The 15,864-nt window shown below is 38.7% G+C and overlaps 1 protein-coding gene and 1 long non-coding RNA gene across 4 annotated transcripts in view; one reads left to right on the top strand and one right to left on the bottom strand.

Moving 5' to 3' along the window:
* The window catches only part of LOC121033617 (uncharacterized), a 25,984-nt gene extending 15,255 nt beyond the window's left edge, over positions 1-10,729 (top strand). Inside the window, exons 3-5 of one of the 2 annotated variants that reach the window (XR_005792025.1) lie at positions 3,190-3,371; positions 9,364-9,518; positions 9,701-10,729. This is a non-coding gene — a long non-coding RNA (uncharacterized LOC121033617). Of the gene's footprint in view, positions 1-3,189; positions 3,372-9,363 lie in introns of both variants that reach the window. The other variant, XR_005792024.1, reaches the window with a different exon arrangement.
* The window catches only part of EFHB (EF-hand domain family member B), a 50,331-nt gene continuing 42,381 nt past the window's right edge, over positions 7,915-15,864 (bottom strand). For both annotated transcript variants that reach the window (XM_040480092.1, XM_040480091.1), the window contains 3 exons: positions 13,192-13,404; positions 10,743-10,924; positions 7,915-8,247 (listed from right to left, as the gene is read on the bottom strand). In XM_040480092.1, coding sequence (XP_040336026.1) covers positions 8,074-8,247; positions 10,743-10,924; positions 13,192-13,404 — 569 coding nt within the window. In that variant the 3' untranslated portion in view covers positions 7,915-8,073. The remainder of the gene's footprint in view (positions 8,248-10,742; positions 10,925-13,191; positions 13,405-15,864) is intronic.

The following is a 15,864-nucleotide window of genomic DNA, read 5'->3' as shown; positions in this document are numbered from 1 at the left end:
AACTTTCCCACAATTCTTTGACTGGGATAGCCCAATCCATTAATCCTGCCATTTTTCACTATCATTTATTTCTGAACTTCCTCTTTACTCATCTTAGTTTCTATGTTCTATCACTGGAATCAACTCCTTGCATACACTCAACTCCTTGGTCCCTTCCTCCCACCATTTTATTCACCAGGTTAAATTCCACCCCTAAATTCATATCTCCACTTATTCCAAATCTGAAGTGCAGCAGTTGCATATGAAGAAACTAACCAAAAAAGATACAAAATCAAGTGATTGGTCTCACTTTCAATTTATGATCACCAAATTCAGGAGGGCTGGCAATTTTGCTATATTATTGATAAATCCTATTTCACCAAAATTTTAAGCTTATTTCTTTGAAAGACACTGTTAAGAAAATAAAAAGGCGGGGCACCTGTGTGGCTCAGTCGATTGAGCAACCGACTTCAACTCAGGTCATGATCTTGTGGTCTGTGAGTTCAAGCCCCACGTCAGGCTCTGTGCTTACAGCTCAGAGCCTGGAGCCTGCTTTGGATTATGTGTCTCCCTCCCCCTCTGCCCCTCCCCTACTCTGTCTCTCTCTCTCAAAAACATTTAAAAAAAATTTTTTAAAGGCAAGCTAAATATAGAATAAAATATCCACAAAACACATATCTGATAAAGGATTTGTATCTATAATACATAAAGAACTCACAAAACTCAATAATAAGAAAACAAGCCTTTTTAAAAAATAGGCAGTGAAGTGCATGCATGGCTCAGTCGGTTAAGCGTCTGACTCGATTTCTGCTCAGGTCATGATCTCATGGTTCGTGAGATCAAGCCCCACATGAGGCTCCAAGCTGACAGCCCAGAACCTGCTTGGGATTCTCTCTCTCTCCCTTTCTGTCTACCCTTACCCTGCTCATGCTTTCTCTCTCTCCCTCTCTCAAAATAAATAAACTTTTAAAAAAACTAGGCAGCATGTTAGAATGTATACTTTACCAGAGAAGATATATGCATGGCCAATGAGCCCATAAAGGATGTTCAACATCATTAGTCACTACAAAAATGTAAATTAAAACCACAATGTGCTATTACTTCAGACCTATTAGACGAAAATAATTTTTTCAAACACAATACCAGGATGAACTAGAACTCTCATAAATTGCCGGTGAAAATGCAAAATGATAGAGCCATTTTGAAAACAGATTTTCAGTTTCTTATACAGTTAAGCATATGCTTACCATATAGCCCAGCAATCTCACCCATAGTTATTTTCCCGAGAGATGAAAACTTATGTTTACACAATACCTATTCACAAGTGTTCATAGCAGCTTTATTCAGAATTGGTAAAGACTGGAAACAACTCAGATTTCTAACTGGTAAACAGGTAAATTGTGGTGCATCCGTACAGTGGAATATTACTCAGCAATAAAGAGTGAACTCCTGACCCATGCAATGACGTAGATGGATCTTAAAATCATTACTAAGTGAAAGAAGTTACTCTCAAAATGCTAGCTACATATTCCACGATTCCATTGATATGACATTTTCAAAAAGGTGAAAACTACAGGACAAAGAAACAAATGAGTGGTTGTGAGGGGCTAGAATGTGGAAGAGGAGATGTTTACCGCAAAAGGGTACCAGAGAATTTTGTGACATGATAGAACAGTTCTATGTTGTGTTTGTGACAGTGGATCTTACTGCATGTAAATGATATCTCAATAAATCTATTTAAAAATTGATACATTGAGGGGCGCCCGGGTGGCGCAGTCGGTTAAGCGTCCGACTTCAGCCAGGTCACGATCTCGCGGTCCATGAGTTCGAGCCCCGTGTCGGGCTCTGGGCTGATGGCTCAGAGCCTGGAGCCTGTTTCCAATTCTTTGTCTCCCTCTCTCTCTGCCCCTCCCCCGTTTATGCTCTGTCTCTCTCTGTCCCAAAAATAAATAAACGTTGAAAAAAAAAATTTAAAAAAAAAATTGATACATTGATGCCTGGGTAAGTCGGTTAAGTGTCTGACTTCAACTCAGATCATCTTGTAGTTGGTGAGTTCAAACCCCACATGGGGCTCTCTGCTGTCAGTGTGGAGCCCACTTTAGATCCTCTGTCCCTCTCTCTCTCTCTCTCTGCCCCTCCCCTTCTCCCTCTCTCTCTCTCTCTCTAAATAAATGAACTTTAAAAAAATAAATACTTTAAAAAAATAAAAAATAGAATAACAACATGAAAATGGATACAATGTATTATAAAATCAAGATACCAAATACCTAGGAATAAATCTAACAGAAAATGTACAATATCTCAACATGGAAAATTGAGAAGAATTACTGAGATAAAGAAAAGTTCAATGAATGTATGAATGTATCATATTTATTGTTTGGTAGTCAAAACTTTATAAAAATGTCAGTTCCCCCCAATTCATCTTTACACTCAATGCAATCACAGTAAGAATCCCAGTATATTGTTTGTGTACACATTTTTTAAAAAAATAATAAAATGAGGAGCTCTGCTCAAAGCATAGTGATAGACATGCCAGGTGGATTCTAAATTACCTAGAGCAGTAAGTCAGTGGGGATTATCGAATCTGCCAAAATCAACGATGGACACTTACTTAAGAAAAAGAATCAGGGGGATGAGGACAAAACGAAGAAGAAGTCAACATAATTATATTAATATATGGAGAACAAAATAGTACTTACAAGTAGGTGAGATGAGCTATGACCTGAATCAGGTCTTTTGACTCCTATTTATTGAGCTAAAATGGTTCTAGGTGCTCACATATGCCATCAAAGCTGCCTTACAAGTTCATAAGGGACTGATGTTATTTCCATTTTGTAAATAAGAAAGCCACAGCTTTGTAAGTTTCGGTGTCCTTCCTAAGGTCACGAATCCAGATTTGTTATTCATATCAAATGCTCTCAGTTTGCTCCTCAAGAAGAGTCTGATTGATAAACTAAAATTGCTGAGCATTTTATGACACCATGTGGCCAGATTTAGTGAAGCGTGAGGGCCTGAAGACCGTGTCATGCCAGGACCGTAATTCTTACAAATAGGAATCAAGAAATCAGCACTACTTTTCTGATGCAACACAATCTGGGGGAAAGGATGTCACTTTAGCAAAGAGTGGAACAAAACTAAATGATGAATTAGAAATCATTGAAGGCATGAAACTTGATTGAGATGACAGTTCCTCATTCTTTCTTAATATAGCCAAATACAAGATGTTCATCTGCATGAAAAGAAAATCTCCAGCATCATGCACCTCACAGCATCCCAAGCACCGTGAGCTGTTTGATTCCAGGAGCTGACCTGGTGCAGTGCAGCTGGTTTCACGGTTGGGCTGTCCGCTTTTTGCTGAACCTTGGTCAGAGATGGCATACTGCTTACGGCAGGTTAGTCCACATATTAAAGGCTGGTTTTTTTACCCCCCAATTATAATTAACATACAGAGGTATATTAGTTTCAGGGGTATAATACAACTACTCAACAATTCTCTACAGTTCTCAGCGCTCATCAAGATAAGTGTAATGTAAACCTCTTTTTTTCACCCGTCCCCTCACCTACCTCCCCTTTGGCAACCTGGTTTGCCAAAGAGTCTGTCCTTTTGTCTTTCTTTCTTTATTAGTTTTGTTTCTTAAATTCCACATATGAGTGAAATCATACGGTATTTGTCTTTCTCTGATTGGCTTATTTCACTTAACATTACACCCCCTAGGTTCCTCCATGTCATTGCAAATGGCAAGACTTCATTCTTTTCATGGCTGAATAACATTCCATAGGTATGTATGTATACCCACATACCACCTCTACTTTATCCATTCATCTATGGATGGACACGGGTTGCTTCTGTATCTTGGCTGTTTTAAATAATGCTGCAATAAACATAGGGGTTCATATATCTTTTTGAATTAGTGTTTTCATTTTCTTTGGCTAAATATCCAGCAGTGGAATTACTGAACCATATGGTTATCCTATTTTTAATTTTTGAGGACCCTCTATACTATTTTCCAGAGTGACTACACCAATTTGCATTCCCACCAACAGTGCACCCAAAGGTTCCTTTTTCTCCACATCCTTGCCAACACTTGTTTTTTTTTTTTTTTTTTTTTTGCATTTTTTTTATGTTAGCCATTCTCACATATGCAAAGTGATATCTCACTGTGGTTTTAATTTGCATTTCCCTGATAGTGGTTTTGGCCATCTTTTCATGTGCCTGTAGGGCCATCCTAATATCTTCTTAGGAAAAATGGGTATTTGGGTCCTCTACCCATTTTTAATTGGACTATTTTTTATTGTAGTTTTAAATTTCTTTTATTATTAATATTTTTTTGGTGTTAAGTTATATAAGATCTTTATATATTTTGGTTATTAACCCCTCATCTGATGTATCATTTGCAAATATCTTCTCTCATTCAGTAGGTTGCCTTTTTGTTTTATTGATGGTTTCCTTTGCTATGCAAAAGCTTTTTATTTTGGTGTAATCCCAATACTTTAATTTTCCTTTTGTTTCTCTTGCCAGAGGAGACATATCTAGAAAAATGTATCTATAGCTGATATGAAAGAAATTACTGCCCATGTTTTCTGCTAGGAATTTTGTGGTTTCAGGTCTCACATTTAGGTCCTTAATCCATTTTGATTTTATTTTTGTTTATGGTATAAGGAAGTGGTCCAAATTCACTCTTTTCCATGTAGTTGTCCAGTTTTTTCAATACCATTTGTCTTTTTCCCACTGTATATTCTTGCCTCCTTTGTCATAGATTAATTGACCATAAAAGCATGGGTTTATTTCTGAACTCTTTATTCTGTTCTATCGATCTACGGTGTCTATTTTTGATGCAGGGTCTTTTGTGGTTCCATATGCATTTTAGGATTATTTGTTCTAGTTCTGTGAAAAATGTTGGGATTTTAATAGATATTGCATTAAATATGTGGATATTTAATGCTTTGGGTAGTATAGACATATTAACAATATTTGTTCTTCCAATCCATGAGCACAGCATCTTTCCACTTGTGATTTCTTCAATTTCTTTCATTAATATATAGTTTTATAAATTTTTTTTTATGTTTATTTATTTTTGAGACAGAGAGAGACAGAGCATGAACGAGGGAGTGTCAGAGAGAGGGAGACACAGAATCCGAAACAGGCTCCAGGCTCTGAGCTGTCAGCACAGAGCCCGATGCGGGGCTCGAACTCACGGACCGCGAGATCATGACCTGAGCCAAAGTCGGCCGCTTAACCGACTGAGCCACCCAGGCTCCCCAATATATAGTTTTCAAAATACAGATCTTTCACCTCCTTGGTTGTTTATTTCTGGGTACTTTATTATTTTTGGTGCAATTTTAAGTGGGATTGTTTTCTTAATTTCTCCTTCTGCTACTTCATTAATAGTGTATAAAAATGCAACATATTTATGTATATTAATTTTATATCCTGTGACTTCACTGATTTATCAGTTCTAATAGTTTTTTGGTGGAGTCTTTAGGGTTTTCTATATTTAGTATCATGTCAACCGTAATTAGTGAAAGTCTTACTTTTTCATTACCAATTTAGATATCTTTTATTTCCTTTCCTTTTTTAAAAAAAAAAGCTTATTTATTTTGAAAGAGAGAGAAAGAGAGTACAGAGGAGGGGCAGAGCAAGAATCCCAAGCAGCCTCCATGCTGTCAGCACAGAGCCCCATGCAGGGCTTGATCTCATGACTGCAAGATCATGACCTGAGCCGAAATCAAGAGTCAGACCCTTAACTGACAGGACTTTTATACATTTTTGATTTGGGGTTATCATTAGGCTTATATATAACATCTTATGCACATAGCAATATTGTCAAACAAAGGGTGTGAACCCATTCTAAAAGCACTAAGTTTTTACTCCCCACCAACCATGTTTTATGTACATAATGTCATACTTTGCAACCTTTTATTTTGTGAATCCCTTGACTTTTGTATAATTGATTTTACTGCTTTTGTGCTTTAACCTCCATACAGTTTTATAAGTGATTAATCTACTTTTTTAGGTTTTTTTTTTAAGTTTATTTATTTTTGAGAGAGAGAGAACATGAGCAAGGGAGGGGCAGAGAGAGAGGAAGACAGAATTCCAAGCAGGCTCTCCACTGTCAGTGCAGAGTCCAATGCGAGGCTGAACCTGAGCTGAAATAGATGTGTAACCAACTGAGCCACCCACGAGCCGCTCGTCTAACTTCCTGTGTTTGTTTTTATGTATTACGAGAGTCAGTTATGTCCCTTCATCTTGAAAATAGTGGCTTTATGGGGCGCCTAGGTGGCTCAGTTGGTTGCATATCTGACTCTTGATTTCAGCTCAGGTCATGATCTCACGGTTCATGGGTTCCAGTCCCACCTCAGGCTCAGTGCTGGTGGCATGGAGACTGCTTGGGATTCTCTCTCTCCCTCTCTCTCTCTCTGCCCCTCCCCTGCACTCATGCATTCTCTCTCTCTGTCTCTGTCTCTGTCTCTCTGTCTCTCTCTCAAAATAAATAAACTTAAATATTTTTTAAATAAATTACCCATATAATAAATGAATTATAAAATTACATTTTCTAGAGAATGGGCAATTTTTTAAACTTTAGGTCTCTCTCTCTCTTTTATAAGTAATGGTAGACTACACTGTAACGACAGTATCTTAAACAGTAATTTTTCATATTAATAGACAATGAACAACAAAATTCAAAGTCTGTCACAGAAAAACATTGACGGAATACATTTTATTGATAATTCAATTAATCAAGTTGTATTACTAACCAAGCTTCAGTGGTGGCTTTAACCCACACTGGTGCTTTTGATGTACAGGAAGAACACACTATGCTGAGGTCACACCTTCTCACCATCCCTGCTTCATCAGGCCAGAGCATCAGCGGGCCAAGGCATGAGAGGAAATGATTGTGTGCAATTTGCTACTAAGAGTGCTCTAAAGCTGCAAGTAATGGTGGGTCAGCTGTGTCCTCTTCACATACTTTAAGGGCAATATGCTTTTCTGGCCATAGGAAGACTTTTTTTTAAGTTTTTATTTAAATTCCAGTTAATTAACATACAGTGCACATAGATTTCAGGTGTACAATACCTGGTGCTTATCACAAGTGCACTTCTTAATCCCCATCACCCATTTAACCCATCCCTCCACCCACCTTTCCTCTGGTAACTATCAGTTTGTTCTCTATAGTTAAGAGTCTGCTCCTTGGTTTGCCTCTTTTTTTCCCCTTCACTCATTTGTTTTGCTTCTTAAATTCCACATATGAGTGAAATCATTTGATATGTCTTTCTCTGACTGACCTATTTCATGTAGCATAACATACTCTAGTTCCATCCACATCAGTGCAAATGGCAAGAATTCATTCTTTTTCATGGCTGAGTAATATTCTAGTGGGGGGGGTATGTGTATGTGTGTGTGTGTAAACACCACATCTTCCTTACCCATTCATCAGTTGATAGACACTTGGGCTCTTTCCATAATTTGGCTAGTGTGGATAATGCTGCTATAAATGGCCATAGGAATATTAAATAGCCATTAAAATAGCCATAGGAATATTAAATAGCCATTAAAACTAATAGCCATTAGTTTTAATGGCTATCGTGTCATTGTCGGAACCCCAGCTTTTCTTCTCTAAATTCTGCTCCTTGTGTTTGTTTTCCTCAGATGCTAACACAGATTGAAAGCTTGCTAAGCTTACATTCTGTCATAGTGACACCTCAAGAGAAAAATAACAAAAGATTGAAGGCAAAATTTTGTCAACCTAGTATCACAAACTAGACTTTGAATTTCATTCAACCAACTAAAATGCATAGACTTCTTAAGCATCTGTCTACAATGCTTTCATTACAAACATCTACATCATTCTGAACTAAGCCTTTGGTGAGATGAAAGATTAACTCTAAGTGCTCATCAAGTTGTTTGGTGTTTTACAGAAAACAATACAATAAATCTTAAAATCCCAAATCAAATTTATTAGCAATACACATAGGCATATGAGTCCTACTTCAGTGACTACTGACATCTAACATATCTAAAACCAGAATGGACTCAACATTTTAATGAACACAGATTTAACATTTCTTTTTTTAAATGAATGAACTCCAAAAATATCACATGGTTGTTTTACACTTGATCCGGTCTGCATGTTGTAGCTCATCCAGAACATTTCTGATGGTCTCTACAGAAACTTCTCCTCTGTGATGTTTTTTTGATGCAAGATTCCATACATTTTCAAATTCTTCATCAGAAAGCCTGACACCAATGTTACATAATATCTCTGCAATCTAGGGGAAAAATTGAAAGTCAGACTGAGATCTATGTTTTTAAATTTGTATTTTAATATCTTTAATATTTTTAGAGTGCCTGGGTGGCTCAATCAGTTAAGTATCTGACTCTTGATTTCAGCTTAGGTCATGATCTCATGGTTAGTGAGATCTTAATGAGCCATGTTGGGCTCTGCGCTGACAGACTGAGATTCTCTCTCCCTCTCTCTCTGCCCCTCCCCCACTCACACTCTAACTCTCTCTCTCAAAATAAATAAATAAGCATTAATGCAATTAAGAGGGTATTCACCTATACTAACCCATATATAAAATTACTTTCAACTATTTAAGTGTTTCTGGTTATTTTAAAAGGTAGTTGGTGCCTGAGTGGCTCAGTCGGTTAAGCGTCTTTGGCTCAGGTCATGATCTCACAGTTCGTGGGTTCAAGCCCCATGTCGGGCTCTGTGCTGACAGCTCAGAGCCTGGAGCCTGCTTCGGACTCTGTGTCTCCCTCTCTCTGTGCCCCTCCCCTGCTCGCACTCTGTCTCTCTCTCTCTCAGAAATAAACATTAAAAAAAATTTTTTTTAAGGTAGCAGCCAAATTCAAGCAGAAAGAATAAAAAGTTAGAGAAGACACATTGGATTTAAGTTCCATCTCACTCACTTCTTGTCACTAGGATCTTGTGTATGTCAGGTAAACCCCTTGAAAATTCCCTTCTCTAAAATAGGATCATTTATAAAATGTCCCTAACTGGCCCGATATAAACTTTACAGTTGTGAATGTGCAAATGCCAGAGAGATAAAGCATGCATGAACAACTGAGCAAACTAAAATCTGAACATACTGAAAGCCAGCAAACTTTGGTTAGCAACCTCTCTGCAATGATAATTATTAAGGGAAAACATAAGGAAGGAAAGATAAGACATAGAAGTAGAAAGAAATGTTAGAGTGAGTAGAGGAAATAAAAGATTTGAAAAAAAAATTAAATTTAAAGGAGGAAAAACATTTATTATGAAGCACACAGAAAAAAAAAAAGCAGAGGGAAATAGAAAGAAAGGTTAGACAGTGAATAGGAAAGCCAAAGAAATAGAAGAGTTGCAGAATACATCTATTAAGCGGAATCTTAACAATTTAAAGATCCTGGAGAAATGATGTGCCCTCCTGGGAAATTAACCGTATGATCAACTACACTTGAAATTCAGAAGAGCTGCAGAAGCTGCAGTTGTACAGCAAAACACCTCAGTGGCCCTGTGCAGAACAGCGTTTTCCTGCTGCCCCACCCACAGTGACAGGTAAGGAGTGTCCCCACAGAGTCAACTCCTGAAGTGGCCTCCTCCTCCACTTCCTTTCCCCCTCCTCAGGAGGCATCCCTCCCTTAGGTCCCCATTCCATTGTAATACACAGATTAGCTGATCTTTCCAGAAACCCGTCCATTCTCACTCCAACCACTCATCTGGGTTCTTTTCTTTTCCAGATGTGTGAGACAAAGGATGACTTCCTAGTTAAAAGAATTTTAGGCAACATGCAACAAGCAGGAGATTTTTGTTTCTTTTGGCAACCCTGAACTTCTATTTCATATGGCCGTTAGAGTAATTAAGGGATGTGAAAACACAGTCTGGGGTGTCCCTTCTCTGATCCCCTGGGGTGGTCCCAAAGGCCAGGCAAAAGGCCTCTCCTCCCTTCCTCTGTCCCCTACCTCAGTGGGGATGAATTGTTAGAATGAATCTGTTATAATTAAGGTAGGAATTAGTAAATTTTCAAGTAATCAACTCTTCATCTGAAGTCTCAGAAAGCATCATATGTCTACATGTCTCCTCATATCATTCCTAGCTCTGGATATGAGAGTTCTGAAGCAGCAGTTGTGTCCTAGATTACACGCTGCCTTCCATGAGTGCAGATCAAGCAGGCTGACCATGCATTGCTATTAATCCTTGGCCCTAAGAACCCTAGTGGCTATTCTGATGTAGCTGGTCACTCCTGTTTTCTAACCCACCTAGGAAGAAAATCACCTGGAATATGAGGACCATGTTTTCTAACAAACAAAACAGAAACAAGATACATGGGCTGACAAAGGACGTGGCAACAGGATGGAATATTTTAAATCAGATAGCAGTATATAAGGAGGGTGGCAGAGTGGCCCTTCTCATGCCTACTCTTTGGTGTTGGAGATATAACCATGAGATACTTACACAAGGAAAGGAGTGATCCCTTTTGATTGAGTTCCGTAGGAAAACATTTCTTTTTATACATAGATCCTAGTGGATGTATCATATGAGAGTAATGTTTCCTATCACAGAGGAAACTCTGCTCCAAGAATTGTACCAAAATGTCACAACCAAACTAAATAGTATCCTTAAGAATCCTCTATTTTGGGATCCTGATGACTTTTGTAACATAAAAGCTCAACTTTTTAAAAGTCAAAAATTAAATAGTTGTTGATAAATAAGCATTTTCATCTTTGTGTGTTTACGCAAAGTTGACATGTCTTTCAACTCTTTTGAAATAATACACTCTACCTCTTTTTTAGATCTTGTCTTGAAGAAGTCTCTTTCAAACACTCCTTTCTGGCCAAAGATGGTAGGGTGTAGTAATGAATAGGCATTGCCCTCTTCACCATAATTAGTTCTATCACTGATGCGACGAATTCGGGGGGCAGGGATATCAGACCGAATGGTTGGAACACCATAGATGGGATAACCTAGAGGAAATCAATGAGAGAGGAAAACAGACATTCTACAACTGAGCTATACAATACAGTAGCTACCAGTCACCTGTCACTATTGAGTACACACTTGAAATGGGGCTAGTCGGGGGTGCCTCGGTGGTTCAGTCCGTTAAGCATCTGACTCTTGATTTCGGCTTGCGTCATGATTTCACATTATGAGATTGGGCCCTGCATTGTACTCTGCAAGCTTGAGATTCTCTCCCTACCTCTCCCTCTGGCCCTGCCTTGCTTGCATGCATGCACTCACTCTCTCTCAAAAAATAAAGAAGAAATATTTAAAAAAAAAGAAAAAAAGAAAAAGAAATGGGCTAGCCCAAGTTGAGATGTGATGTAAGGGTAAAATACACACTGAATTTCAAAGATTTAGTACTCCCAAAAAAGTGAAATATTTAATCATATTGTATTGATTACTTGTTGAAAAGGTATTTGGAAGATCTATGTATTATATATAAAGTGTATATACTATTAAAATTGATTTCACCTGTTTCTTTTTCCTTCTTTTTTTTTGTGAGAGAGAGAGAGAGAGTGCAAGCAGGAAGGGGCAGAGAGAGAGAGGACAGAGGATCCAAAGCGGGCTCTGCACTGAGAGCAGTGAGCCCAACATGGGGCTTAAACTCACAAACTGTGATCATGACCTGAGCCAAAGTTGTATACTCAATGACTGAGCTACCCAGGCGCCCCTCCCTGTTTCTTTTTCTTAATGTGGCTACTAAAATTTTTTTTTCTTTTTTTTTCCAACGTTTATTTATTTTTGGGACAGAGAGAGACAGAGCATGAATGGGGGAGGGGCAGAGAGAGAGGGAGACACAGAATCGGAAACAGGCTCCAGCCTCTGAGCCATCAACCCAGAGCCTGATGCGGGGCTCGAACTCACGGACCGCGAGATCGTGACCTGGCTGAAGTCGGAGGCTTAACCGACTGCGCCACCCAGGCGCCCCACTACTAAAATTTTTTAAATACATATAACTCCAATTATATTTTTATTGGACAGTACTATTCTAATGGGATAGAAGCTCATTACACCAGAATATATGGCATATCTAAAAAATCCAGTTAAGAAAAACATGCAAATCCTTAGTCATGTCCTTAGTCTCAGGAAGTGATCTTGACCAACATAAAATAATCTTTCTAACTAGCCAAGAATCATCATGCTCAATATTAAGATAATGAGGTGTTATGAGTTGAACTATATTCTCCCCAGATTTATATGTTAAAATCCTGACCACCAGTACCTCAGAATGTGACCTTATTTAAAAACAGAGTAATTGCGGGGTGCCTGGGTGGCTCAGTTGGTTAAGCATCCAACTTCAGCTCAGGTCATGATCTCACGGTTTGTGGGTTTGAGCCCCACATCATGCTCTATGCTGACTGCTTGGAGCCTGGAGCCTGTTTCCGATTCTGTCTCCCTCTCTCTCTCTGCCCCTCCCCTGCTCATGCTCTGTCTTTCTCTCTCTCTCTCAAAAATAAACATTAAAAAAAAGAAAATAAATAAATCATTAAAAAAATAGTCATTGTATTTGTGATTAATTAAGATGAGGTCATACTGGAGTAGAGTAGGCCACGCATCCAATGTGAATGGGGTCCTTACAAAAGGGGGCATCTCACACGGGAGAACACCATGTGAGGGTGAAGGCAGGTATCAGGGTGATACAGCAGAAGCCAAGGAACACCAAAAATTGTCAAAATCTAGGAGAGGAGCCTGGAACAGATTGTCCCTCACAGCTCTGGAAGGAACCAACTCCCATCAATACCCTGGCCTCAGACTTTCAGCCTCCAAAACCATAAGATGATAAATATCTGTTGTTTGAGCCATCCAGTTTGCAGTACTTGTTATGGCAGCCCTAGCAAACTAGCAGAAGGAGAATGAAGATACAGAGAAGAGTTTTGTGACAGCTCTTCAAATATTTGAAGGCAAATCTGTTTGTAGCTAAGAATCACATGGTTTATAAGTCTCCTAACAGTTGGTGAAGTCTGCGTAATATTCAATATTCTGCTCATCACAGATCAATTTCATTAGTGTTGAGAGAATCATATTACTTGGGTCATCATTAACAATAGTTCAGTTCTCCCTACATTTACTGAGACCCCCCTGGTTGCTTCAAATACAGAACTGAATGAAAGGTCCTAGGCTTTGAGAAACAGCCTAATGAAGATAAGAGACTGGGGATAATACAAGGACAAAGAACACTTCTATGTTTGCTGATCCTTTTAGAACTCAGCAAATAACGTGACATACTCACAAAGAGAAGGAACAGCTCCTACAACCGCATTGATCTCAGAAGAAGTTGTCTTATAGTGATTAGAAACTTTATCACTTGGCCTCAGAAGTGTCCGGAGAGTCTTTTCTGAGCTCCCTGGTTCTTTTAAGACAGTATCTTCTGGCTTTATCAGGAGAGTTGGTTCAGATTCTTCAATATTAGCCTCCGCAGGGTTTGCATAATCTGGTTTTCTACCTTCAAGCAAAGAGGGAAAGGCGGGGGAGTTGAGGGGGGAGGGGAGTACAGGAAGAAATTACTACTTGGTGCTTACTGCTCTACAGCAAAATCCATTTTCCTGGTTAGTCCCTCCTTGCTGGTGGAGACAGAGACTGGGCTGATGGAAACCCTCCACTGAAGCCAGCGTCCCACTGTGGGAGAGCAAGGGCAGGCTGATGACATATATGGGAATCCCAATGTAGCCTAAGGTTTCTTCTTGCCACTCCACTCGCTTTACTCTAAAATAAAGCTTTTAAATCTGAGAGACCAAATGAAACCATGGAACCTATTTCTCCTTAAAAAAAAAAAAAAAATTAGAACTTCTTTTCATATTTAACTTGAACTACAGGATTACCAGAGTTGTTTCCAGAGTTCTCCCCCAAGGAGGGAGGGAGGGAGAAGACATATCGGGGTTGTAAATTCCACGCATGCCTGATGGTGGCAGGGAACCCCATTTATTGCAACATTTGGACTGGCAGTGAGAACACAGCGTGAGCTCAAGAACCGATTATATAAATCATCTAGGGTTAGGTTATATACCTCCTCGAATCGGTATATAAAAGAAAACCCTGAGGTAAAACTCCAATTCTAAGACTCTGTCTTTTTGAAGATTTACTTTACTGAGTCATTCCGAAATTTAGGACTGAATTCCTGACACAGCTTTTTCACAGACCTGGTAGCTACACAGCCAGCACTAGAGGGCGCTGTGGTCTTTCAATTCCTAGGAGAACTCTCAGGGTTCTGGGAAAGCAAGGGTTGCAAAGGCAAATGGAACCCCAGTATCAGATTGGGGTGAGAACCGTGGCAAACCAGAAAAGACACGCCTATCTAAAGTCTGCAGCCCCTATTCAGCTCCTGCCAATTGTTGCCATGAACACTTTCAGACCTTGTGTTCCAAAACCTCTAATGCTGTCCCTGCACCCCTCAAAAGGCAGAAATCTGGACAAAGTATGAGAAACAGTTTCTCAGAAAACTGTTAGAAAGCGACTTCCTTATTAACTAACTGGAATTTTTTTTTAATTTCAAAAGTAAAAAAATAATAAAAAACAGTAACTTGAAAGAAAGAAATGAAGGAAAGAAAAGGAAAGGAAAGGAAAGGAAAGGAAAGGAAAGGAAAGGGAAGGAAAGGAAAGGAAAGGAAAGGAAAGGAAAGGAAAGGAAAGGAAAGGAAAGGAAAGGAAAGGAAAAAAAAAGAAAAGAAAAAAGAAAAGAAAGAAAAGAAGAACAAAGAAAGGAAGAAAGAAAGCAAGCCACTACCTTAGAACACTGACCTCTTTTCCTCTAGAAGTCAACAGTAATATAGAATTTGATATAAGAAAATTCCTGTCAGGGGCACCTGGGTGGCTCAATCAGTTGAAATTCAGTTGAAACTTTTGATTTCAGTTCAGATGGTGATCCCAGGGTTGTGGGATTGGGCCCCACGTCAGGCTCTGCACCAAGCATGGAACCTGCTTAAGATTCTCTCTCCCTCTCCCTGTGTCCCTCTCCCCACCAATCCCTACTCACCTGTGCTCACACTCTCTCTCCAAAAAATTTAAAAAAAAAAAATTCCTGGCGAAACATTCCTGAGCCCTTCCTGACTAAACCACTGGCCACTATCTTAGAAGATTCTGAGAAGGTGAAAAATTTCAAGGACTCCATTGAAAATGGCTGATGAAGTCAGAACCCAAAAATCAAGAACAATTTGAAAATCTGGTTTCAAACCAGCTTCAGCCCTCGGCCACTATTCCATGAGTTGTGCCAAGAAGAAAATAAATCTATCACCCCTTTGTATTTCTGAGAGGACGAGGGTAGAAATGTTTTCCATAAAATCTTCATTAGGCAGAGAAGAACTTCCTGCTTTCCTTGTGGTTAGAATAGAAAGGCCATCTCAGAAACCCATAAGGGGTCACACATCATCAATAAAGCCCCAAATTTGGTTTTGACCTTGCAGGAAGGCATGGCCCAGAAATAAAAGTAAAAACAGTAATAACTTCACTTTTTAGAGAAAAATATTCCAAGAGGAGATAAAAAACGTAAACAGTCTTTTAAAAAAGTTAATCTTCCTTAATAATCAAGATTTGAACATTAAAGCAAACAAGGTATCATAACAACTAAATTACAAGAATGTTTGAAATAATACTCAGTGGTAGCAAAGTTAGGGTCAAACCTCAAAGATTTTGCTGATACAATCACAGACTGCTACAATCATTTAGAAAAGCAAAATGAAAATACAGAGTTCTTCTGGGACAATAATAACATTCATAAGAAATGAGATATAATTAGAAACAAAGCTTTTTGAGTGTTATCAATATTACTTTCAAAATATCTGGAAACAACCTAAATTTCAAAGAGTAAGGAAATGGCTTAGTAATTCATAATATATCAGCATGAGGGAACTGAAAATGAAATTTACAGAAAAGTTTACCATAAAACTATTTTTTAATTCCATAGAAATTT

Source organism: Herpailurus yagouaroundi, unplaced genomic scaffold (genome assembly GCF_014898765.1).
Source record: "Herpailurus yagouaroundi ecotype Mexico unplaced genomic scaffold, PumYag 159, whole genome shotgun sequence".
In the NCBI taxonomy this organism is placed as follows: Eukaryota; Metazoa; Chordata; class Mammalia; order Carnivora; family Felidae; genus Herpailurus; species Herpailurus yagouaroundi.
This window is presented reverse-complemented; position numbering and strand designations above follow the sequence as displayed.